The sequence below is a fragment of the Nuphar pumila genome, chromosome 12, assembly GCF_984573655.1.
Source record: "Nuphar pumila chromosome 12, dmNupPumi1.hap1.1, whole genome shotgun sequence".
Taxonomy (NCBI): Eukaryota; Viridiplantae; Streptophyta; class Magnoliopsida; order Nymphaeales; family Nymphaeaceae; genus Nuphar; species Nuphar pumila.
Window position 1 is genome coordinate 747,118 of NC_143260.1, and position 24,899 is coordinate 772,016.

General features: G+C 38.5%; 1 protein-coding gene across 1 annotated transcript in view; it reads left to right on the forward strand.

Moving 5' to 3' along the window:
* The window catches only part of LOC149819568 (putative cyclic nucleotide-gated ion channel 5), a 36,453-nt gene extending 23,673 nt beyond the window's left edge, over positions 1-12,780 (forward strand). Inside the window, exons 5-8 of the mRNA XM_089983259.1 lie at positions 6,839-7,140; positions 10,010-10,121; positions 11,418-11,654; positions 11,738-12,780. Coding sequence (XP_089839385.1) covers positions 6,839-7,140; positions 10,010-10,121; positions 11,418-11,654; positions 11,738-12,454 — 1,368 coding nt within the window. The 3' untranslated portion in view covers positions 12,455-12,780. The remainder of the gene's footprint in view (positions 1-6,838; positions 7,141-10,009; positions 10,122-11,417; positions 11,655-11,737) is intronic.
* The last annotated feature ends 12,119 nt before the right edge of the window (positions 12,781-24,899 follow it).

Sequence of the window (24,899 nt, forward strand, 5' to 3'; positions counted from 1 at the left end):
AAAGTGTAACTATACAACATAAAATCTTAATTTTAGATCTTAGAATTAGACAATGCCGCAAAAGGGATAGACATAGGATAAATCCTAGAATTAAGTGGTGGGCACTGAAAGGAGCTAAACAAGGAATGCTTGTAGAGCAGGTAGTTAAGGAAGTTGATGTTAGAAAGTGACTTGAAATACATTGGGTTCAATAATGAACCCATATCTATGCACGTGAAGTGCAAATATACCCATTAAAGGGAAACAACATAAGCACATAATGTGCTAACACATAAAACCCATAAAAAGGGAAAAATATGACATAAAGTCATAAGTTGCATATCATTGAAGAATAATGGAGAAGGGGTAAAAACCCCATTACAATGGAGCATAAGCTCCCTCAAGAAGTAAGAAATACAAAGGGGAGAGCCCCTATTTATAACAACAAAAAGGAGCCTTGGAGGGGCTCCACTCATAGACGTTAAAGCCCCTCCAACGGTCACAAATGTTACCGTTGGAAGGGGCCCAACGTCTATTTGAGTAGGCCCCCCAAGGTACCTTTTGGTACTTGAGAAAAAAGAAATAAAAAATAAAATAAAAATAAAAATAAAATAAATTACAATCACATTCATAAAGTGAATGTGCGTAAAATAGAGGAAAAGACTAAAATACCCCTACGGCTAAACAAAAGGAAAATATATATTTTATATATATAAATAGGAGGATACATATACATATATACCATATATGTATATGTATCATCTTTTATATATATAAAATATGTCTAATTACAACAATTGATGGGTACATTTTAACACCCCCCCTCAAGCTTTGCAGGGAAACGAAAAGATTGAAAAAAGGGCAAAACTCTACGAGGCTTCGGCGACTCCAAGAGGCTTCGGCAAGGATGCAATGAAACTTGAAATAGCCTTCCTCCAATTGTCTTCAAATGATGAACCATTTCCCGAACCATCCAGGGTACTTCCCTTTGTCCTATCTCCAAGATCCTGAGAAAAGAAAACAACAAAGAACAAGTAAACAATATCTTTGCACTTTACTCAAAAAGGAACATTCCTAACAAGGTGCAAAATTTATGCATAATATGATAGTTACTTTAGTATGAAACGAAAAATTTAGAAAACCAAAGTTTCTAAATCATACATTATGTTAAAAAAAATGAGCGGAAGCAAATTATGCAAAAATTGCAAGAATGCATAATGCATTCATAAGGTCCACCATTGGACAAATATAACCCCATAATGGGGAATAACAAAATGATCCACTAAGGGATACCACAAGAAGCCTACGAAGAGGCATAACATACATATGCTTTATTGAATGAGAGCCCAAAAAAGGGCATAAAGAGCATATGCATATACGAATCATAATATGAATTGATACTCAAAGAACTAAAACATGCTTCAAACATGTAGTGAAGTTCCAAAAAAGAGAAACGAAGTCTCCAAGCATACTTTAGGCAAAATAAACCCAAGAGTTCACAAGGTTTTTAAAAACATTTATGAAAGTCACACTTAATAAAAAAAACATTTTACATATAAGGGTGACAAAAACCATAAGCACTTAATATATAGATTAAATGCTAAGAAATCAACTTGATATGCATATCAAAAAGATGATTTACTTGAAAAACACAAGTCATGAATGAAATTTTGCAAATTTCAATAATAGTTTATTCATTACAAACAACTTCCTCATTAGTCCTCCAAAACCCATAAATCAAGTGTATAAACTACTAGATCAAGAATATAAAACCATTAAAGGCAAAAGACACACACAAAGGTGTGTAAACGAACCTCTTGTCTACATATAATAATACTTGAAATAAGTGCATCTACGACAAGAGCAAGAGAATACATGCCAACATGGACTAAAAAATATCTCTTGTCTACGTAAAAATACACTTAAAACCAAGTATGTTCAGCTACTAGAACAAGAGTAATAAGCCAACCATGGGCTAAAACATAATACATCTCTTGTCTACATAAGATGGCACTTGAAATGAGTGAAATAAGCCAACCATGGACATACATCTAAGCGACTAGAACAAGAACACAAACGCCAACATGGACTAAGATCACACACGATGGTGTGAATCAACGTGTCTTGTCTACATATAAGATCACTCAAGACAAGTGTGTTCAGCTACTAGACCAAGAGAGCAAAAGCCAACAAAGGGCTAAAAACACACAAAGGTGTAATAAAATTCTTGTCTACATATGATGACACTTAGATAATGGGCATAAAAGGAAAGGACTTTTGAGGCAATAAAGCTTGTAATGACAACATATAAATAAAACCTCGAATGAAACAATATTCCTTTTAAAAAAGAATACTCATAACAATAACATTTTGGAATAAATGCATGTAAAAAGTATCTTCAACAAGATACTACAATCGATAAAATAATATTCTTGAGAACAAATGTGTGAACATACACACACCAAGAACACTTGTGAAAAAACACAAGAACACATGTGCACAACAAGCACAACATACGGAATCACAAATGTGCAAGTGCACTCATAAGATTCTTAAACAAATAAAAGGTTGGGCTATAATCCCAAAACACCTTGATTTTAAATATACCTTAAAACATTTAAGGTTTCAAACACCATATGTCCATCACATTTACATAGAGGCATCCATAATATCAATGGCCACAAGAGAAAAAATGAGTGACACACTCATAATTAGAGATCAAATAACAAATCATTTTAGAGTCCCAAGGTGCCCATAACTCACCTCAACAACCATCTATAATATGGAAGGTGGACAATCTAAAATGATACAACACGAGGTGCCCATAACTCACCTCGACAAACATCTCTAATATAACAAAAAATAAGGCCAAATAAATGATGCATTAAATAACATGTGATGGACAAATATAAGTGCCACAAAAGGGCAGTAACCACATAAGGAATCATTTTCCAAATAAAAGTTTTTACCAAGAGGACCGATTAACAAATTGAATCAAAGGTCCAATATAATCCATCAAAACAATTTTGCATAAACACGAATTATGCTTAATCTTCAAAAGAAGTCTTGTACCAAAAAAGACTTATTAAGCAACAAACACAACAACATAAAGAATTCATCAAGACAATCAAGCTTTTAATCAAAGAAATCATAAGAACCGTAATGGTTCAGAAAGAAGGCTTTAACACAATACTCAAGGAAAGAATATTCAAAAAACACTTGAAAATTTATAGATTTGGAATTAAATCCCATACAACAATTTTAAAATATTCTTTGATTGTGATGAGATATGCGGACACATACAAAGTGCTATAAGCACTTACAATGATTTAACAAGAACTCAATATCTAAATTCATTATATTTTTCACAAAAGAAATGTGCATAAAATACAAAAATACACAAAAGTGAGCAAGTATGCACTTTATAAAAAGAGCAATGCTTGAAATTCTCAAATTTTAATTATGTAATTACATGCTTGATAAGTGCAATTGAGGACAAAGAAAACCATATTATGGCCAATGTAGGCATCTTTAAAGATATTATTAAGAGGTTTCGAAACCTTATGAAAAATACAAACCAACAAGTTTATAAGGATGAAAAATGAAATCATTTATACCAAAAAGGATGTAATAGATGAACTATGCACTCTATGTGGGAAATTCCTTTTAAAACAATCTTTCCTAATGGTTTATCATAGATAATTTTTCAAAAAAGAAACATTGAAAAAGATGAAAATTGATGATGGGGTTCCTCTTTTGGATCCTACACCCTACAGACAGCTTGTAGGATCTCTGATGTATCTGAGTATTACCAGACCAGATATATCCCATGCAGTCCATACTGCAAGTCAGTTTCAGCATACGCCTACATCCGTTCACATGAGTGCCATCTTACGAGTCGTAAGATACATAAAGGGTACTCTAAACAAGGGAGTTTTTCTGTCATCTTCTTCCGATTTAAAATTAATCGCTTATACTGATTCTGATTGGGGAGGTGACCCAAATAACCGTCACTCCACCACTGGTTTTTGTGTATTCTTAGGTGACTCACTGATTTCATGGAGATGCAAGAAGCAACAAAAGGTGTCTCTCTCCTCAACAGAAGCTGAATATCGTGCCATGGCAACCACTACCATGGAGATTGTTTGGATTCATCAACTGCTTGAAGACATGAGAGTCACAATAGAAGGGCCCACCAAGCTGTGTTGCGACAACAAGAGCGCAATTTACATTGCGAAAAACCACACATTCCATGAGCGGACCAAACACATTGAAATGGACTGTCACTACGTTCGCGAAACATATCTCCGAGGAGTCATTGATCTTCCTTATGTTACGTCCGAATATCAGTTGGTAGACTTCTTTACCAAAGCCTTGTGTGCTCTGCGGTTCAACTTCCTTCTTGGCAAACTATCGGTCATCCTGCCCTAAGTTTGAGGGGGGGTGTTAAATTATGTAATTCAATCTTGTAACTTCGTATATATATTTTACATATATAAGGTAATACATATACATATATATAATATATGTATATGTATCTACCTATTATATATGTAAAATATATATATAATTCTATCTTTAGTCTTAGGGGTAGTTTAGACATTTTTACACATATTCTTTTTCGAATATGTTTTGTAATTTCTTTTTCCCTTTTTATTTTTATTTTTTCATTTAATAAATGCCTTGTACCTACCTTGGGAGGGGCCCAACACACTAGTCGTTGGACCCCTCCAACGGTCACATTTGTGACCGTTGGAGGGGCTCCAACGACTATGTGGAGCCCCTTCCAAGGTCTTCTTTAGCCCTATAAATATGGGCACTCTCTCTTGTATTTAGTAGTGGTTGTTGGGATTTATTGCCCAACCATTTTAGTGTTTATATAACTTATGAGTGCATTTGCACTTTTGTGATTTCGTATTTTGTGCTTTTGGTGCACAAGTGTTCTTGGTGTGTGTATGCTTGCACATTTATATCGTTCCGTTGACATTAGTATCTTGTTGAAGATACTTTTACAGAAGGTTGTCATGATATCGGAGAATCAATTTGGTTTTATGCCTGGAAGATCAACTATGGAAGCTATACATCTTCTTAGACAACTTATTGAGAGAAATAGAGAGAGGAACAAAGATTTACATATGGTTTTTATTGATTTGGAGAAGGCATACGATAGAGTACCTAGGGACGTTCTCTGGTGGACAATGATGAAGAAAGGTGTTTCTCTCAAGTACATTAGTATAATTAAGGATATGTATGAAGGAGCAGTAACCAATGTCCGCACTTGTGGAGGGGTGACAACCAATTTTCCTATAACGGTTGGTTACATCAAGGATCTGATTTAAGCCCTTTCCTATTTGCTATAGTGATGGATGAACTTACGAGATCAATTCAAGAAAATGTGCCGTGGTGTATGTTGTTTGCTGATGATATTGTTTTGATTGATGAGTCTAGAGCTGGGGTTAATGCTAAGTTAGAATTATGGAGACAGACATTGGAAGCAAGAGGTTTTAAGTTGAGTAAGAGTAAGACAAAATATATGGAATGTCGGTTTAGTAAGCAACGAAGTAGTGATGGGAGTGTAGTGAAGCTTGGTGAGCAAGAAATACTGGTGGATGATTGTTTCAAATATTTGGGATCTATCATTCAGAAGTATGGAGAAATTAATGGAGATGTAAATCATAGGATAAAGGTTGGGTGGATGAAATGGAAAAGTGCAATTGGAGTGTTGTGCGATCGTAGAATGCCATTGCAGTTGAAGAGAAAGTTTTATAGGACGACTATTAGGCCCGCTTTACTATATGGTACGGAATGTTGGGCTGTCAAGAGACATCATATTAAAAAAATGAGTGTAGCTTAGATGCGTATGCTTAGATGGATGTGTGAAAATACAATAAAAGATAAGATTCAGAACGAGGAGATACATAAGAAGGTAGGCGTTGCACCCATTGAAAATAAGATAAGAGAGAATCGTTTACGGTGGTTTGGACATATTCGACGAAGGTCTAATGATGCTCTAGTTAGAAGGATGGAGAAATGGGAAAATATATTAGTTAAAAGAGGTCGGGGTAGGCCTAGGAAGACTTGGATGGAGACGATAGGAAAGGATATGAATGCTTTGAACCTCACCGAGGACATGGCATTGGATAGAAATGATTGGAGGAGAAGGATTCATGTGGAAGACCCAGAATGATTTTCTTTGTTGGGTCATATCGCCGGCCCCAATTGTTTTGGGATGAAGGCGTAGTTGTTGTTGTTGTTTGAAGCATGCATGTGTTTTACAGTTAGAATACCTATGAGAAGTGTCTCAACCTCATTGACATGGACCCTTGATAGTAGTTTATAGTGGATTGTATGATTTTTTCATGCATAACATGCCATCTGCTTCTTTCTGCTTCTTAGCAAACTCTCATTGGTTTCACCAAAAGGAGGTTACATGTTGGGAAGGTTTCTGTGGTTTAGTGCATATGTTCTGTTACTTGTGCACTATTTTGACTTAGCGGTGGCAGTGGCTTCTGTGACGGGGATGCGTATTTCTGTCATTTATCTCTTTTTGTTATATTTTTTCAATCCACTAGCAGTTCAGGGTATATGGGTATTTTTGTTGTTATATGATGTATACTTTAAAAGTCTGTCATCTGTGGTGCACAGAATAAATTCATGCTTCCAAACTCTTGAATTTGTCATTGTACATATAAACTTATCACAAAACATTATCATTGTGCAGAAAATGTTCATCAATACATCCATGGAAAACAGATTATCGTCTCTATTGCTAGTGATATTGCAAGGCTTTTCCTTTGAATTTGTTCTCTCTGAAGTTGAATAAACAAACACTAACATTTGGTTATGTATCTTTTTTTAGTCTGTTGGTGCTTATTGGTATCTTCTAGCTGTTGAACGTGAAGATGCATGTTGGCGTAGAGCTTGTAGCGATCCAAGTTGCAATTTGGATTACCTATACTGTGGCAATCAGAACTTCGTAGGTTTTGCCACCTGGCAAAATATAAGTGGTGCTGTCTTAAATAAGCAGTGCTCAGCAGGAGGTGACAATGATCCTTTCAACTTTGGGATATACACTCAAGCCCTATCCTCAGGCATTGTTTCATCAAGAAAGTTCTTATCGAAGTACTGTTATTGCTTGTGGTGGGGTTTACAGAATTTGAGGTAAGCACTCATGTTTTGAATCATTACTAGCATTCATGATGGATTGCTTGCATTAGACCAATATCTGTAACAGATCCTTGTAGATCATGGTACTATTGGCTTATAAAATTCACATTCTTCATGGAACAGCAGCCTATCTTAGATTAGATCTTGATTTCAGATTGTTTTTATCATCAGGTCAATTTTCCAGTCTAAACTCAAGATGGGTAAGGCTTGGCAGACCTTGGCCCAACCTGAACCCAGGTTTTTTACATTTTTTTTCACATTTCTCAGCCTATTCTTAATATACTAAAAGAACTTCAAAGAAGAAAGAATAGGGATAGACCAATAAAAAGCAATGCTGCAAAATTAAGAAAAACAACTATGAAGGAATTTCTGTATATGGTCAGCTTAATTAATGAAGTTCGATAGATTGGTTGGTGTTCTAGAAAATGCAAAGAACAATGGTATTTCTCATTAAGGATATTAATGTGAGGTACTTCAAGGGTCAAATTGATATGTTTTCTCATTATGACATGAAGAACAGGTTTTCTCCTTAGTGGGTGACAGGCTGCTGGAGTAGTATTGGGGCTTTTGTATGTTGCTGCAGGGATTTGGATTTTAATAACCTGTGGTAGCTCTAATCTTGATCAACCAATTGTCTCCTTGGTGGGCATAGGCTGATACAAGGATTTGGATCCATTCTTCCACAGTATAGATGATTCCAGTTGAGTAATTGATCCAAACTGATACAGTCTGATTTGTTTTCTGCTTCACTACACTAAAACACATAACATGGTTCTGATTGATAGGATTCCTCTTGGTCTTGATGCATCATTCGTCACCCACATGATCCCAGCCCATGAGTCCTTGTGACCTTCACACAAGCAAGCCACAGGCTTAGTCTGGGTTGTGAAACTTCCACCATGCTCGCATGCTTGAGCCTGCCTGTAGTGAGTCCTCTGCACCATGGTCAAGCTGTTTCATTGACCCAAACCAGCCTACCAGATCCCATTTAGAGGAGCTGGGTTTGTCACAGCCTTGCACCACTACTTGGTGCTGTATATGGTCTACAACTTAGCCAACTTGAAGTGGTTTGATCAGGTTAAACTAGCATAAATTCCCACATCTTGAACATTACTAAATTAGGGCTGTTTCAGCCCAACAGAAACTTGCAGTTCAACTAAGAAACTTCACCAGGGCATACAATATTTGAAAGTCCAAAGTCCACTAAAATTTTTATCACGTCTTTGTGCATCACATCCTAACTAAACTAAATCTGATTTACTTAAATTTAGCAATGCTATCCAACTGGATTATATCCTGGCTACCTGTAACCTTGACAACTTGTTTTGTGAATAATCTGAACTACTACATGCTGGGCTGAATTTTGTCAGTAGTGCAGGCTGTGCAGCTTGGTTAGGTTTTAGCTCAAGCTGAACCTGCTTGATCGACTGACACTGTGGCCAGTTTTTTGTCCCCTGCAACTCTAATGTGTCATTGTGCTGTCTCTCCTATGACAGCCTTATTATTTTTTTAATATGCAAGCTAGGGGAAATCCCCATGGGTTCGTACCCGAGGCCCCTAGGTTATGATAGTGCAACCTAACGACCCAGCTTTTGCCTAGTTCTTTGGGTAAAATAATTGGGATATTATTGGATTAATGTTCTTAAAAAGGACCCAAGTGTTAGTCCATTTGATTTTGTTGGGACCAGGGTGGTTTTGCTAGAAGCATCAACCAACCAGAATTGGGTTAGTTGAGTTTGTGTCAACCAACCAGGATTAGCCTAGTTGAATTTAGCTTAAACTGGGCCATCAAAACTTGCACGAGCCATTTCAACTAGATGGATTCCATCTTTGTTCATAGCCTTTCCATCCATTTGGGGAATGAGACCTTCCATAGCTCGTTGCTTTATGTCTGGTCTAGTCGCTACTTAGAAATCCTGAAAACTAGAGTTTTCCGACTGTTGATATCTGTCTGACTGGACCTGATTCAAACAAGTGGCTCAGCTGATTCAGAACAAACTTTGAACCTTCTAAACCAATCATTTGCTGATTTTGTATCAGTTCCATCATAATCTTGGTTATCATGCATAACTTATTCCTTGACATTGTTTCTACTTTCTTCTTTGACAACTTCCTCTTGATTTTGTGTATTGAGGTGTACTCTTCAATCCAGATCCACAATTAAAAACCACCAAAGGTCGGGTCCATATAATTTTTAGATCAGTTTCCTCGATTGACCCCTGGCTGCAGATGGCATCATAGGTACACAAGCTTGACCAGGACTTGCTGCGTTGATGTTAAAATGCCAAAATCAAGAGTAGAGTTTCTCCTGCAGAAGACAAGACCTATTGACTTGTTCGTGAGTCAAGGTTCTTATATGATATTTTAAGGGAGGGAGAAACATCAGAAAGTTGCTTAATCATCATTTAGGGTATATGGCCGTTATGGTGAAAAAGGAAACCAAAATAGTGGCAATCAACACAATAACTAACAAAGGCAAAGAGGAGAGTTGTGAGAAGAATCTAGCTAAAACTGTAAAATAATGAATTTATCATGGTTATGAGTGATTTTGAAAAATTAATGCACCTGAAATGAAATATGAACTTTTGAAGCATTGTGAAGTGCAGTTTTAAAATGAGAAGTTGGTATCTTGAGATAATTCTAAACAGTTGTCTGCTGTAGCCTGTGAAGTCATTAGTGTTTTCTCTAAAAAATATCCTTCACTTTGTCCTGTTTATTCCACATATTCCCATGGTTTTATGGCAGAACAACATGATCTGACATTTTGGTTATATTCTGTTTCGGAATGACGAAATCTTAAGAGTTTAGTAGGTACTTTTTATGGCCTTCGAGAGGCTTGTGTTTAACCTACCTTTGCTTGCAGTACTCTAGGGCAAGGTCTCCAAACCAGCACCTACCTTGGAGAGGTCATATTTTCTATCGCACTTGCAATATTTGGTCTCATCCTATTTGCTCTTCTCATTGGAAACATGCAGGTACATTATCTGAATTTCTGCAATTACATGTACGAAAAGGGCATAAATTTTCATTGTTTTACTGTTTCTGCTGTGCTTTTTTTACTTTATGATATCTTCATTACCTACTTTGAGGCAATTGCAACCTGTTCATACTTGGTGTGTAGGGTGTGTGCATGAGAGAGAGAGAGAGAGAGAGAGAGAGAGAGAGAGAGAGAGAGAGAGAGAGAGAGAGAGAGAGAGAGAGAGAGAGGTGATTTGCTATTTTTGATAGGGCCTCAAATTCTGAAAGATTAAAAAAAATACTGGTCCAAATGGCAATTATGTAACTTTCCCTATAAGGTATCCCTTGACCATCCATTTGACACAATCTTAGTGCGTCCACATGGTAAGATTGTTTGATACATCGTAATGGTTCTGGTCTAGGAGAATCAGATCTACACAAACCTAATGCGGATGTTAAAGGGATGTCATGTCTTGTCAAAGTCCACTCTGGGCTGTTACTCTCTCTCTCTCTCTCTCTGAACTTGTACTTGGAAAATATGCGCAGTGGCATCTGCCTTTTGACTCGTTTTTTTTTCATACACAATCATCGGAGGCCTCCCCGACTTTTGTCCTTTTAGACTGTCATCGTGGTGGTGCTGCCTGGAAACAAATGCAAACTGTTACCGTGCTGGATTTTGCCAGATATAACCCACGAATGGCTTTTTTGTGTTTTTATCATGCAAGATATTGGCCACAAGATGGCTGGAGTCAACATGATGTGGTACATCTTGCTAGTCTTTTGGCAACGTGAATGACATGAGTGTTCACACACACATACACACATAGATGTCCATATGACCTGTATATGTAAAATGCTTATCAGAGCTATTTGTGGAGATAATGTTTGAATTTCTGAAAGAAATATGGCAAGAAATCACATTTCTTCAAGCGTCATGAGCTCATTTAAGATTTTTTTTAAAGGGAGGGGTTTGTTGGGGGACTGTGGTCAAACCTGCCAGAACAGTAAACTATAGTACGACTTACCATGTCTGGATTCAAGATGAATTTGACTTTGATGCACATTATGTTTGTGTTTCCAGTGCTTTCTGTTGGAAGACCCCTCATGCATGTATTTCTCTGTAAAGTTCAACATAGATATGCCTATGGTCAGATCCTCTGCTTTTCTAATGCACAGGCACGAATGCATTGTATTGTACCTGTATCAGTTTAGCCACTTCACAACAATGGTTGTGTCAAGCCATTTTTTGCATGTATGTGACAAATGAGTTCTTCTCTCAAGCATGTGTTTATGCTTTGTTTTTCAATTGATAGACATATCTGCAATCTCTAACAATTCGTCTGGAAGAGATGAGAGTGAAAAGGCGTGACTCAGAGCAATGGATGCACCACCGATTGCTCCCCAAGGATCTGAGGGAGCGTGTGAGACGGTATGATCAGTACAAGTGGTTAGAGACACGAGGAGTGGATGAGGAGAGCTTGGTTCAGAGTCTTCCCAAAGACCTAAGAAGGGATATTAAGCGCCACCTTTGCTTAGCTTTAGTCAGAAGAGTAAGCATTTACTCGATTCACATACTACCTTATATCATATTGAACTTTCACTCATGTTTCTTCTTGGTGATACATTTATTCAGGTACCACTGTTTGAGAGTATGGATGAACGCTTACTTGATGCTATATGTGAGCGGCTTAAACCAGCCTTGTACACGGAGGGTACTTACATTGTGAGGGAGGGAGACCCTGTGGATGAGATGCTCTTCATTATACGCGGTCGACTAGAGAGTGTGACAACAGATGGAGGGCGTAGCGGCTTCTTCAATCGGGGCTTACTAAAAGAAGGAGATTTTTGTGGAGAGGAGCTTCTGACCTGGGCTTTGGATCCCAAATCAAGTGGCAATCTTCCATCTTCTACTAGGACAGTAAAGGCGCTATCAGAAGTTGAAGCCTTTGCTTTGATAGCTGAGGAGTTGAAATTCGTTGCAAGCCAATTCAGGCGCCTGCACAGCAGGCAAGTGCAGCAGACGTTTCGCTTCTACTCACAGCAGTGGAGGACATGGGCTGCCTGCTTCATCCAAGCAGCATGGCGACGTTACTCCAAGAGGAAGAATGCTGAATTCCGACGCATGGAAGAGGAAGAAGAAGGTGCTGGATTTGGTGAGATGGATGGTGATTCTGTTGCAGCTGGCTCATCTGGTTTTGGGGCAACAATCTACGCCTCGCGATTTGCAGCTAATGCACTCCGAGGCCTTCACATGATAAGGAAAACAAGGAGTTCAGGTGGCGGTGCAAGGGATTTGGTAAAACTTCAGAAGCCACCGGAACCTGACTTCGCACTGGAAGACAAGGATTGAGGCGGCATGCAGAGCCGCCTCCAAAACTGATATTTCTTCCATATTTCTGGTCCTGCTGGTGACGTCTGTGGCAGAATGGCTGGGCTGGAACTGATCCTTCAGCCTGAACAAATGACTTGCGGTTGTATAAATTGTTGCATGTAATTATTTATTATTATTATTATTATTATTTTTTTATTTTTATCCACTGAATAGACCCGCCCCCTAGTGGGGCAAACCCCAAATGGGGCCCATGACCACAAGCTACGGACACACCCATTGTAAATTATGCCAAACATTTGAGGACTCGCAGACCGCTTATCTACCATAAATTTATGGTTTACTACTATGAGTTGTCTTCTATTTGCTATAAATAAATAAATAAATCAAACATGAAATCCATTGTATGTAGATCACATCTTTGGAGTCTGATTTGATCAAAACAACTTGCGCCAATGAAATCTCGAGGGGTATGAAGATAGGGCTGACTTTGGTATGAGTCGAACTTCAATGATATGCCCGACTTATATCTTGAGAACAAATAAGGAATTTCACTAAGCTTTTCCTAAAATTGGCCAAGATTTTTTTTGCTGAGTTTTGTACACCAGTGCTTCATGACTCTCTCTCTCTCTCTCTCTCTCATTTCAGAAAAAAAGTGGCAAAAACAACTAGCAAGAAAGCAGGAAAATATTATCAACATTCATCTTGTTGAACATATATATATATATATATATATATATATATATATATATATATATATATATATATATATATATATATATATATATAGGGTGCTCCAGAAGCACATACTCACACCTAATAAAAGCTTTATATTTTCAAAGTTCATGATTTTTTTTTTGTTGATCAGTCCCTATAGATATGATCTATAAGCATTATTTAGTAGAAAACAAATTTTGGATCACGTGATTATAGCATACATGTAGGTTTTTAAAACCATTAAAAATCAACGACTCACAATGTATCAAAATTTTATCACTTAAAAAATCATATTTTTATGTCCAAAAAACAAGATCCAAAGCGTGATTCTTATCAAATAAGCTAGGTTGAGTACATCCATAAGGTCTGATTGAGAAGATACAACCTACAACTATGATTTCTAGTATGTAGGAGTAGATGCTCCCTAAGTGTAGCATTACTTATATATATATATATATATATATATATATATATATATATATATATATATATATATATATATAATGGCACGGTCTTAAATGAGACATGCTAATGTTTCTCTGGTATTTTTTTTTAAATTCTGACCTCATAGAAGTGTTCACCATGAACGGTTTACCAAAAATCGACACTTGGATCATCCATTTTGGATGTAAAAATGATATTTAGAGCCTCAAAAATTTATGAAAATTAAAGACAGTTGATTTTTTAAAACCTTATAAAAACTTATCCATTCATCCGAATAAAATGTTTCAAGAGGTGATTCCTATAAAATAAGCATATAGATCACATCTCTACTGTCAGAATTTTGAAAAAATACTGAAAATCTAATAGCATGCTTTATTTAACACTGTTCATTCTGTAGGTTTTCATTTCTCTCACACACACATACATACATACATATATATATATATATATATATATATATATATATATAGATAGATAGATAGAGAGAGAGAGAGAGAGAGAGAGAGAGAGATGTGTAAGTTCCAAACCATTTATTTTAGAGGTCCTTCCAAACTCTTTTAAAAAAATATTTACATGTGTTTTTTACCTAATCTAAATGTGTAAATGTGATTTTTATACTTTATTTAGTATAAACATATATTGGTTTAAACATTTTAGATGTGTTTTTATCTCAACAAAAAAAATCAACGATTGTGACACCACGGCATGAGGGTGGTCTAGGGATCAGATCATTCATCCCTTGGGCACAACAATCCAGCATTCTTAGTCAAATGGACCGGGGTGGGGCGGGGATGGGGGACAAGGTCTCCACCCCCGCCCCATTTCAAAATCAGAACCTCCATCTTGCACAGGGATCGATTTTAAGCTCCACCCCCGGTCCAAAAGGGGGGCGAGACCGGGCTGTTTCCCCTTGGTCATCCCTTGAAGGATTGTGGATGGGACGGGGCGGGTCAAGGGGGGATTGAGATGGGGGCGGGAAAAAGCATGTGTCCTTCCCCGCCTCCATCACTGCACAGGAATAGATTTTAACCTTCATCCCCGCCTCCATCCCCATTTCATGCCCTTCAACCCCGGTCCAAACGGGGCGGACCCCACTGTCCCCCCATCCCTAGTGGTACCTCTGTCGAACCGGAGATGACAAGGAAGATCATAAGTTCCTACTCATTGCCAAATACCGGCTACATAACCTCTCAACGGGTGGCAATACACTCCAAAGGCAGTTGGCCCCCTATCAACTGGGCGACCTGGTCTACAGTTTGGAAGGCCTTCTCTGAGCGGATTAAGGGCCACCAAGACACGTCATCTGGTTATGTGCTAAGGACGACCGCTACTTGTGCCATCTTCGGCCTACTTAATTATCCCTCTTGAACCCAGGGATGGAGTGGAGGTTCTACCATCCACATGTATTTTGGATCCCAGCCTGATGTAAATCGAGGGGCCTCGATTTAAGAAGTTTCTCAATAAAACTAGAAATAAATTGAATTGAATCAAATAATTAAACTAAGTTGCATGGAATTAACAATGAGAAATTAAAATAGCAAAAGAATAAAAAAGAGTTCTTTCCCCCCAAAAATGGTCTCTCTCTCTAAAATAATGTATTTATAAGAAACCCTAGCTCTGATGGATCTAGATCTGAATCTGGATGGGAGGAGACGTAAACTAGGGTGACGGGCTGTAGGCGAGCCTTTGTTGTCCTCTCATACACTCCGTACAGACCTCTGAAGAGTACCACCGGATTCTCGATATGCAATCAAGTCCACCTGAGAGTTGGACCCACCATCCTCCAACGAAATTAGTTCAAGTGTACCTGGATCTGGGTCTCCCTGCACCTTCATCATTCTCTCATTGTTGGAAAGAATTCAGCTCTGACGAATTGGATTGCTCATTATAAGGATATATAGATCAACAACATTGAAGATAGACGAGATTTGCCTCCTCAGGCAACTCAATGACATGAGCATTGTTCCCTACATGCTTTAACACACCAAACAAACCAAATTTTCACTAGAGAAACGCTCACAAAGCAAGTAAATCATGAGCAAATCACCCTCTACAAAACTGACGTTGACCCGAGACTTATAAACACCATGATTCTCCTCGAAGGTCTTTTTAATGTGGGAATGGACTTTCTGCATATAATCAACTATGCGTGAGCTCTCTTAACACAAGGAATCAGTGCCAAATCAACAACATGAATAGAGGTGAAGGACCATGATGTTGTATGCGAACTCAGCCTGGGGTAAGACCAAATCCCACGTTTTGATGTTCAAGGGAGGGTTGCATAATCAAAGGAACATCTGGAATCACAATGCAAACCTTTCTCACTAGGTACAACAGCTAAGTAATAGCCATCCTCGTGATACGAGTCCACAAACTTCTTATAAGAGGGACCCGACACTCCAGTCTTCCTAACTGGCTTAGGAACACTAGCTAGGCTAAAAAGACTCGAAGGGGAAGAAGTTTGAAGTTTGTATCACTGGCAGCCAAAACGAATAGCTAGGTGTTCTTGTCCCCTAGATGCATTGTTTTCCTATCAAACTACCATGGGCGGCGGCCTAATAGGATATGGCATGCGTCCATAAGGGCAACGTCACACCACCACTCATCATGGTAATGTTAATGTTGTCCCAGATTAAAACGTGTGGTAATTGGGACCTCATTACCTTTCTTAAACTAGGACATCGTGTAGATGCTTTTTAACCCTTAACTTAAGCAAATCTACAACTGCATAAGACACCATATTTTCACCTGCACTATTATCACATAAGTATAACCCTAACAAGTGCACCGGGTGCAAAAATTATTGATCCTCAACCATTTTTGGGACGGGACGGGAAGTTTTAGGAGAAATCATGGCATGATGAATAGACATCTTCAGGATTCATCTCAATCGCTTTGATGTCGTCGTGAACATACCCATCTCTAGATCACAACTCTATAAGACCAGATTCATCTCAATGGTAGCGCAGTTTCAGCATTAAGGATATAGGGGTTGGACGCAGCATGAATTGAAGTGTGGACCGCCCGAATCATGGCGCCAAAGTGGAAGGCAACTCTATAAATATTGTAGTCCTTGTAATTTTGGGGATATTTGGTGAAATGTAATCTTGATAATTTAGAGAAATAAAATTAGCTTTTCCTTTTGTCTCCATTTGGAGATAGGCATCAAATCAAGGACAGGCTTTTCTAATTTGTTTCCAGAACTAGTGAAGGATTCATCTTCACTCTTTCCACTTCTCATTTATGATCACTCCTCTAATCTGCAGATCAATGTTATCTCATCTTAAGGCACCTATCACTACTCACGAATTACAAACGATCATCGCTCAGCAGTCGTACATGCTTAACTGTGCATAGCGATAGACAATTCATTCAGCAATTTAGCTCAAGAACGTCTTGATCATCATGCAGATGAGTGTATTCGCAATTCTTTTAGTATTAACGTTAATTAGTTCATAACGCACAATTGACTTGCAGCTGCAGTGCTTCTACCGCTTGAGTTTCAAACTCAATTGTCTGAAGCAATCGATCGGCAATAGCTAACTGATCTTCAACGAAACTGTGCTTTCGACGAATTGATGAGCCATCTGCTCACATCGACGATCATCTGATTCATGCTAAGTGCAAGATCATTGTATTGAGTCCAATTACTTTATGGTATCCTTTCATTTACCGTGTGAATGCAGGGAGGGTGGTGTGTGTTCTCCCCGGAACACAAATTTGCGTGTTCCTGTGTCTACTGGAGGAATATCTTGGGACTCGTGATAATTCATATGCCAATGTTGCACACGATGACTTTATAATAAAATAACATATAAGAAAATGTCCTCCCGTAAGATAGATATGCGTTGGATGAAAATGTTGTCTCACTCCCTGTAAATAGATTTGCACGTTTCGTTTTTGTTTTTAACTTGTGTTACAACACATGGCCGCCTTCTCGTTCTTGCCTGATGAGTTGTGGAGCTTGATTTATAATTTTTTTCCTTACAGAATGGGGGTTCGGGGGTTTCCTCCGGCGCGGTCAGCGGGCGGGGGTCTAGAGGGGGGTGCCCCTGGCGGGGGGTCTCTGGGGGGCAGCGCCCCCCAGAACAAATTTTTCTTGGGCTTATATTTGAGACTCAGTTTCTTATAGATCAGACCCGACTTGTTTAGGTTTAGGGTTGTTGTCTTTGCCTTGTATAAATTCTTTCTTTCTCTCTTGTAACTGTTGAAAAAAGCAATAAGATTTTTCTCCGGACGGCCGTGGTTTTTTTTACTCTCTTTATTGAAAAGAGCGATTTACAGTATAAATCATATAAGAGAGTAGCAATTTACAGTAGAAATCAAATCAAAGAGTAGCGATTTACAGTAGAAATCAGATCAGAGAATAACGATTTACAGTAGAAATCAAATAAGAGAGTAGCAATTTACAGTAAAAATCAAATCGGAGAGTAGCGATTTACAATAGAAATCAGATCGGAGAGTAGTGATTTATAATATAAATCAGATCAGAGAATAACGATTTACAGTAGAATCAAATCAGAGAGTAGCGATTTACAGTAGAAATCAGATCAGAGAGTAGTGATTTACAATAGAAATCATATAAGAGAGTAGCAATTTACAATAGAAATCTAATTTGTAGTGTAAATTTCTACTCTCTGATTTGATTTCTATTGTAAATCGCTACTCTTTGATCTGATTTTTATTATAAATCGCTACTCTCTGATTTGATTTCTACTGTAAATCGTTACTCTCTTATCTAATTTCTACTGTAAATTGCTACTCTCTTATCTGATTTTTAGTGTAAATTGTTACTCTCTGATTTGATTTCTACTGTAAATTGCTACTCTCTTGTCTGATTTTTATTATAAATCGCTATTATCTGATCTGATTTCTATTGTAAATCGCTACTCTATAATCTGATTTCTACTACAAATCGCTACTCTCTGATCTGATTTCTATTATAAATCGCTACTCTCTTATCTGATTTCTATTATAAATCGGTACTCTACCCAGTTCAAAGTTGCCACCATTATCTTTGTTGTAAATCACTATTCTCTGTCTACTTAGTTCGATGCTTGTACCCTGGTATCATGATGAACAATAGATAGAATATAGATTTCTCGGGTAGTTTAACTATTTTTCATGAACAGACGACGACAAAGGGTTCTCTAACGATAATAGATGACGACGACGACAAATGGTGGTCCAGCGGCAGCAGATGACGACAAAGGGTGCTCTGATGACAGCAGACAACGACAAATGGTGCTCCGACGGTAGCAAATGACAACAAAGGGTGTATCGTCAATCGAAGCTCCTGTTACAGCAGATGGTGCATCATCAAAGGGTGATATGAAACGTTTAGGGCGACATATTGCGAGGAGCTCCTGTTAAAGCCGAGGAGTTTACTCCTTTGGGCAAAACCGATAATGATTTTAAACCTTTCTAGTGGGAGGGTTTTTTTGTCCTTTACTCAAAACATCATTTTATGGTGCTAATGGCAGAAAAGGGTACTTAAGTCTTTGCAAATGCACCAGACTCCGATGCTAAGTGATGCCGACACACACGGGGAAACGAGCCCTGCGTGCTTATATACGTGGCACTCATTCAGACCCAAGAACACGCACCTGCGTGTTCCGGGGGGGGGGGGGACATATAACCTGCTTCGGTGAATGCAAAACTGGAGCGCAACAAGCTTTTGGGTCCCGATCTTGTTGCTAAAGCTCCAACATCGTTGGATTCATAGCGTCGATGTAATATGCAAGCTATCCATGTGGTAGTGCACCCTACTTCACTGAGCGCCTACATGCACCTTCTATTATGTGCCTACGTGTGCCTTTCATTGCGTGCCTTCCATCCCGTATGCGCCAGTGACGAGTGCCGTGAGCATCAAGCGGTCTAGAGCCTGCATGCATCTCATAGGAGCGTTTAGTGCAGTAAGATTCTTGTCGCTACTGCAACAATTGGTATCAGAGCTATGCCGTCGAAAGCAACACCGCTCAAGGAGATTGTGATAGATCAACTTCAGCAACACGTAGTTGAATGACTCGAGGAGCCTTTCGCCCGAACCTCTTCTTTAGAAGAAAAATTGGAGCAAGTGGATGATCAGATGTCCGGCCTAGAATCACAGATATCAACGATGTAGCAGAATCTCTCAAACATGTTTGCAAATCTGAAGTCGCAACTTTGTGCAGAGGGCAAGAGAACCAAACATCATGATCCGTCTTCCGAAGTGTGCATGCCTACCGCACGACTGACGGGAGATACTAAGGATGTTGTGGGTCCTTCTGTGACTCAAGCGTGTGATATGCGGAATGTCCAACAAAATGTGCGTGAAGCACCGCCGCCTGAGGATGTCGTATGTCTCTTGTGTGTGCATGGTTTGGCCAAGAATTATTTGCAATTTGCACGTGCTTTTTCGTGTGAGGGACAAGCTGGGGAAGGTTGTGTGCCTAACATGCAAAATATACGGGCCAACAACCCTGTGTGTGATGCACCAGGTGTATACACTAATGCACACTCCATTGAGATGCGCAACGCGTGTGGCACGAATGTGCGCTACATTAAGATGTGAGGCGCACATGGCGTGAATGTGTGTTATACTGAAATATGTGATATGTGTTGCCCAGCGAAGCGTCAAGTGCGATGCATGGGTATACTGCACAGAGGATATGATGCATGAAGCGCACGATAGAGCGCCTCCCATGATGCAACAATGGCTATACACATGGTGACAGAATTGGGGTGAATGCTCTGATGCATGATTAGTTTCATGAAGATGCTTTTAAACAAAATGATGACATGCAGGATTATGAGTTCATGCCCGAGCGTGAGTATAGTGGACGAAACTATGGCCACTATGAAAATTACAATGATGCAAATCTACCTAGATTGATCACACTTCCATTTCCAATATTTGCGGGAAGGAACCGATAGAGTGGTTGTATAAGGCACGATAGGTAAAGCTCTTTGTTGGTTTCATTGGTTTGACCAACGAGATGTGTACCCTACTTGAAACATACTTGAGCATGAGCTTCTCAAGCGATTTGGCCCAACTCCATACACTAATCATGGTATAGAAATGAAACAACTTCGCCAAGTGAGATCCATTCAAGAGTACCAAGCACAATTTGAGGATTTATATTCTCTTTGTGGAGAATAGAATGATGATGCTCTCTTGAGCACATTCCTTGGTGGATTAAAAGATGATATCCGTTATGAGCTCTTAGCTTAAAATCTACATATACTTGAGGAGTGCTATCTTCAAGCTTGTATCATCAAAGAAAAATACAAGAGAATACATGGTTTTCGCAAAAGCTCCATGAATGTCAATCATAACTCTAAGTTCATACTTAGGCCTACACCAAAAAATGGGGTTAAATTATGGGGTTCTAATCACCCTAAGGCGGAGCACATCTCTAGAGAGGAGATGGATGAATTGCGAAGAAAAAACTTATGTTCCAATTGCAAGAGCAATTGGATGTCGAGTCACAAATATAAATTATTAAAGTGCTTGATAGTAACTGACAATAAAGATGACTATGAGTAAGAAGGAGAGACTATCAAAGAATTAGGCCAACAGGAAATTGAAGTAATTCAAGAACCAATTGTTCAATGATATACTTTGGAAAGCAAATCAACCTCTAATTCCATGTGAGTCTTTGGCACTTTATTCGACAAAAAAGTGAATGTTTTGATAGACACAGAGTTTACCCACAACTTTGTAAGAGAGAACTTAGTGTCTAAACTCAAGTTCTGGCCACATGAACATCTAAAGTTTGATGTTATGGTGGAAGATGAAAGTCATCTCAAATGTGGTCAATTATGCATCGATGTGGAGATTAATCTCCAAGGGTCACATTTTAAACTTAATTTATTTGTATTGCCTATGCACTGGGCCGATATTGTGTTAGGGATGTGGTGGCTTCACTTTTTAGGAAGTGTTACATGAAACTTCAGTAACATAAAAATGTCATTTGCTAAAGCGGGTCGACCAATGATTTTAAAAGCTAACTCTATCCACGATGGCGAGGTAGTTGATGGGCAAGAGGCTATAAAAAATTTTGAGGCTACTCATATGGCTTTCTTATGTGTGGCACAACCTATAGAGCTAAAAGAGGAGTCTAAGTTAGAAGACATTGTTCCATCAGACATGAGTGAATTGCTTGAGTCATATGGGGATACTTTTGGAGAACCTAAAGGGTTACCTCCTTCATGCACTCAAGACCATCACATACCTCTTATTCTAGGGCAATGGCCAGTTAGTGTAAGACCATATCGGTATGCTTTTGCACAAAAAAGTAAATTTGAAAAATTAGTGCAAGAGATGCTTACTAGTGGTATCATTCGCCTAAGTTCAAATGCCTACTCCTCGCCGGCTCTTCTCGTGCGAAAGAAAGATAATACTTGGCAGTTTTGTATTGACTATAGGGCATTGAACGAGGTGTCATTTAAGGATAAATATCCAATTCCGGTAATTAATGAATTATTGGATGAGTTGTTCGGTGCTAAGTATTTTTTAAAGCTTGATTTAAGATTCGGATATCACCAAATCTGAATAGCTAAGGAAGACATATAAAAAACTGATTTTCGCACACATGATGGTCACTATGAACTCTTGGTTATGCTATTTTGTTTGACCAATGCGTCGGTCACCTTCTAGAGAACTATGAATGACATCTTTAGACCTATGTTGAGAAAGTTTGTGTTGGTATTCTTTGATGGAATATTGGTCTATAGTTCTAATTGGAAGGATCACCTCAAGCATGTGGGGATTGTGTTGAATGTGTTAAGAGAACATACCCTCTTTGGCAAGTGAAGCAAATGTAACTTTGGACAAGAGAGTGTGTCTTATCTTGGACACATAGTGGGAAGCCAAGGTGTGAGTGCCGATCTGGGCAAGATTGAAGCCATGTCTAGTTGGTCTACTCCATGCGCCATCAAACCTTAAGAGGTTTCTTGGGTCTTACAGGGTGCTATCGACGGTTCATTCGACACTATGGCATTATTGCCCAACCTCATACTTCCTTGTTGAAAAAAAAATTATGAGGGTGGAATAGTGAAGTCGAGTAAGTTTTTCAAAAGCTTAAGCAAGCTATGGTAGAGGCACCAATTCTTGATTTGCCCGACTTTGATAAAGTTTTTGTATTAGAGACCAATGCTTGTGACACTGGGATAGGGGTCATCCTAATGCAAGATCGACGTTCATTGGCATACTTAAGCAAAGTTCTTCTGAGAAAGAGTAAAAGCCTTTCTACTTATGAAAATGAACTTCTTGCCATTGTGTTGGCATTAGATAAGTAGAGACCATACTTGGGAGATATTTTCTAATCCAAAAGGATCACCAAAGTGTCAAGTATATTTTGCAACAACGAGTCTCAACTCCTCTTCCACAAAAATGGTTGACTAAGCTCATGGGGTATGATTTTAAAATTAAGTATAAGAAGGGTGTTGAAAATGTAGTAGCTGATACCTTGTCTAGAAAGATGAAAAATGACTCTCTCTTAATCATTTCCAAAGTCACTTGCATATTTGAAAAAAGATTGAGCCAAGCTCAAGTAGAGAGTGAGAAAATTCAAAAAAATTATTCAAGAGTTGTTAGAAGACTCTACTAATCATCCCTCTTACTCGGTAAAGAGAGACAAGTTATATATTTCGAAGATAAGCTTGTGTTTCCTAATGACTCTCATTTACTTAAAGATATTTTGGAACACTTCCTTAACTCAAGAGAGGGAGGACATGAAGGTATGCACAAAACTTGGTAAAAAATCAAATCTGAGCTATATTGGCCCAAAATGAGGAAAGATATAAGAAATTATGTATGAGAATGCCAAGTTTGTCAAGCAAACAAATATGAGAGAATTTAACCTTCCGATTTACTCCAACCTTTGACCATTCCTTCACAAGCTTGGATCAGTATAAGTATGGATTTCATTGAGAAACTTTCTTCTTTACAAAAGAAAGAAGTCATCTTTGTAGTGGTGGATAGACTCATGAAGTTTACTCACTTCATCGCCTTGCGTAGCACCTATTCGGTTCAATTGGTAACAAGATCATTTTTGCAAAATATGTCAAAGTTATATGGTATGCCAAAGACAATTATATGTGATAGAGATCCAGTCTTTCTTAGTAAGTTTTGAAAAAAATACTTCACATTAATGGGTACTAAGATGTGTTATAGTACGACAAACCATCCACAAACCGATGGACAAATTAAGGTAGTTATATAATAGAGCACTTGAGACCTACTTAAGATGCTTTACTAGTGAAAAACAAGATGAATGGGTTGAGTTCCTACCTTAAGCCGAGTGGTGTTACAATACTTTATTTCATTCTTCCACTAGAATGACACCTTATGAGGCCTTATATGGATGTATGGCTCCTCAACCTATCTTTTATGAAGATGGATCGGTGAAATATCCCACAATTGAGAAGCAATTAAGGGAAAGAGACGACATATTAAGAATTTTAAAGAAAATATCGAGCGTCCCCAAACTCAGAATAAGACAAATCTACAACAAGCAAAGAAAGGATATAGAATTCCAAGTTGGAATTTGGGTTTGGCTAAAGCGACTGACATATAGACAATTCTCTTTGAGTAAAGGTCCCATCACGAAGCTTACTCCAAGATACTTTGGTCCTTACCAAATAATTGCATCAGTTAGAGAAGTTTTCAATAAGTTGAAGCTATCAAAAGGTGTATGTGTGCATCCGGTTTTTCATGTTTCTCATCTAAAAGCTTATCGTGAACCGATTCCTACATAAGAGTATGACAACCGTCATAAGGCAACCTACTAGAGTTTTGAAAACTTGGAAGGAGCGTAGAGGTTGTCGACGCATAAAGAAATATCTAATAAAATGGGACAATGAAGGAGAGGTCGCGACTACGTGGGAATGGGATGTCAACATCCGTAAGAAATATCTTGGACTCCTTCCTAGAGGACTATGAATTACTTTCAAGAGGGAGGGATTGATGCGGACCCTATATATTGAGAACTTAGCCAATGAGAAGGGAGAATCCAGTGACGGCAGGACGCAGGGAACCAAGACAGTGACAAGAGTGTCGGATAGCTTAGCGCCGCACGAGCAGCAGTCGGGTCAGAGCAAACGCTGGGATTGAGTGTGTGCACAGCGGGTCAGTTGGGTGAACCTAAGTGCGAAACAAGCTGGACAACACCGAATCAGAGTTATGGCAGTGCAGTTTCAACATTAAGGATAGGAGTTGGCCGCAATATGAATTGAAGTGTGGGCCTCCCGAATCATGGTGCCAAAGTGGAAGGCAACTCTATAAATATTGTAGTCCTTGTAATTTAAGGGATATCTGGTG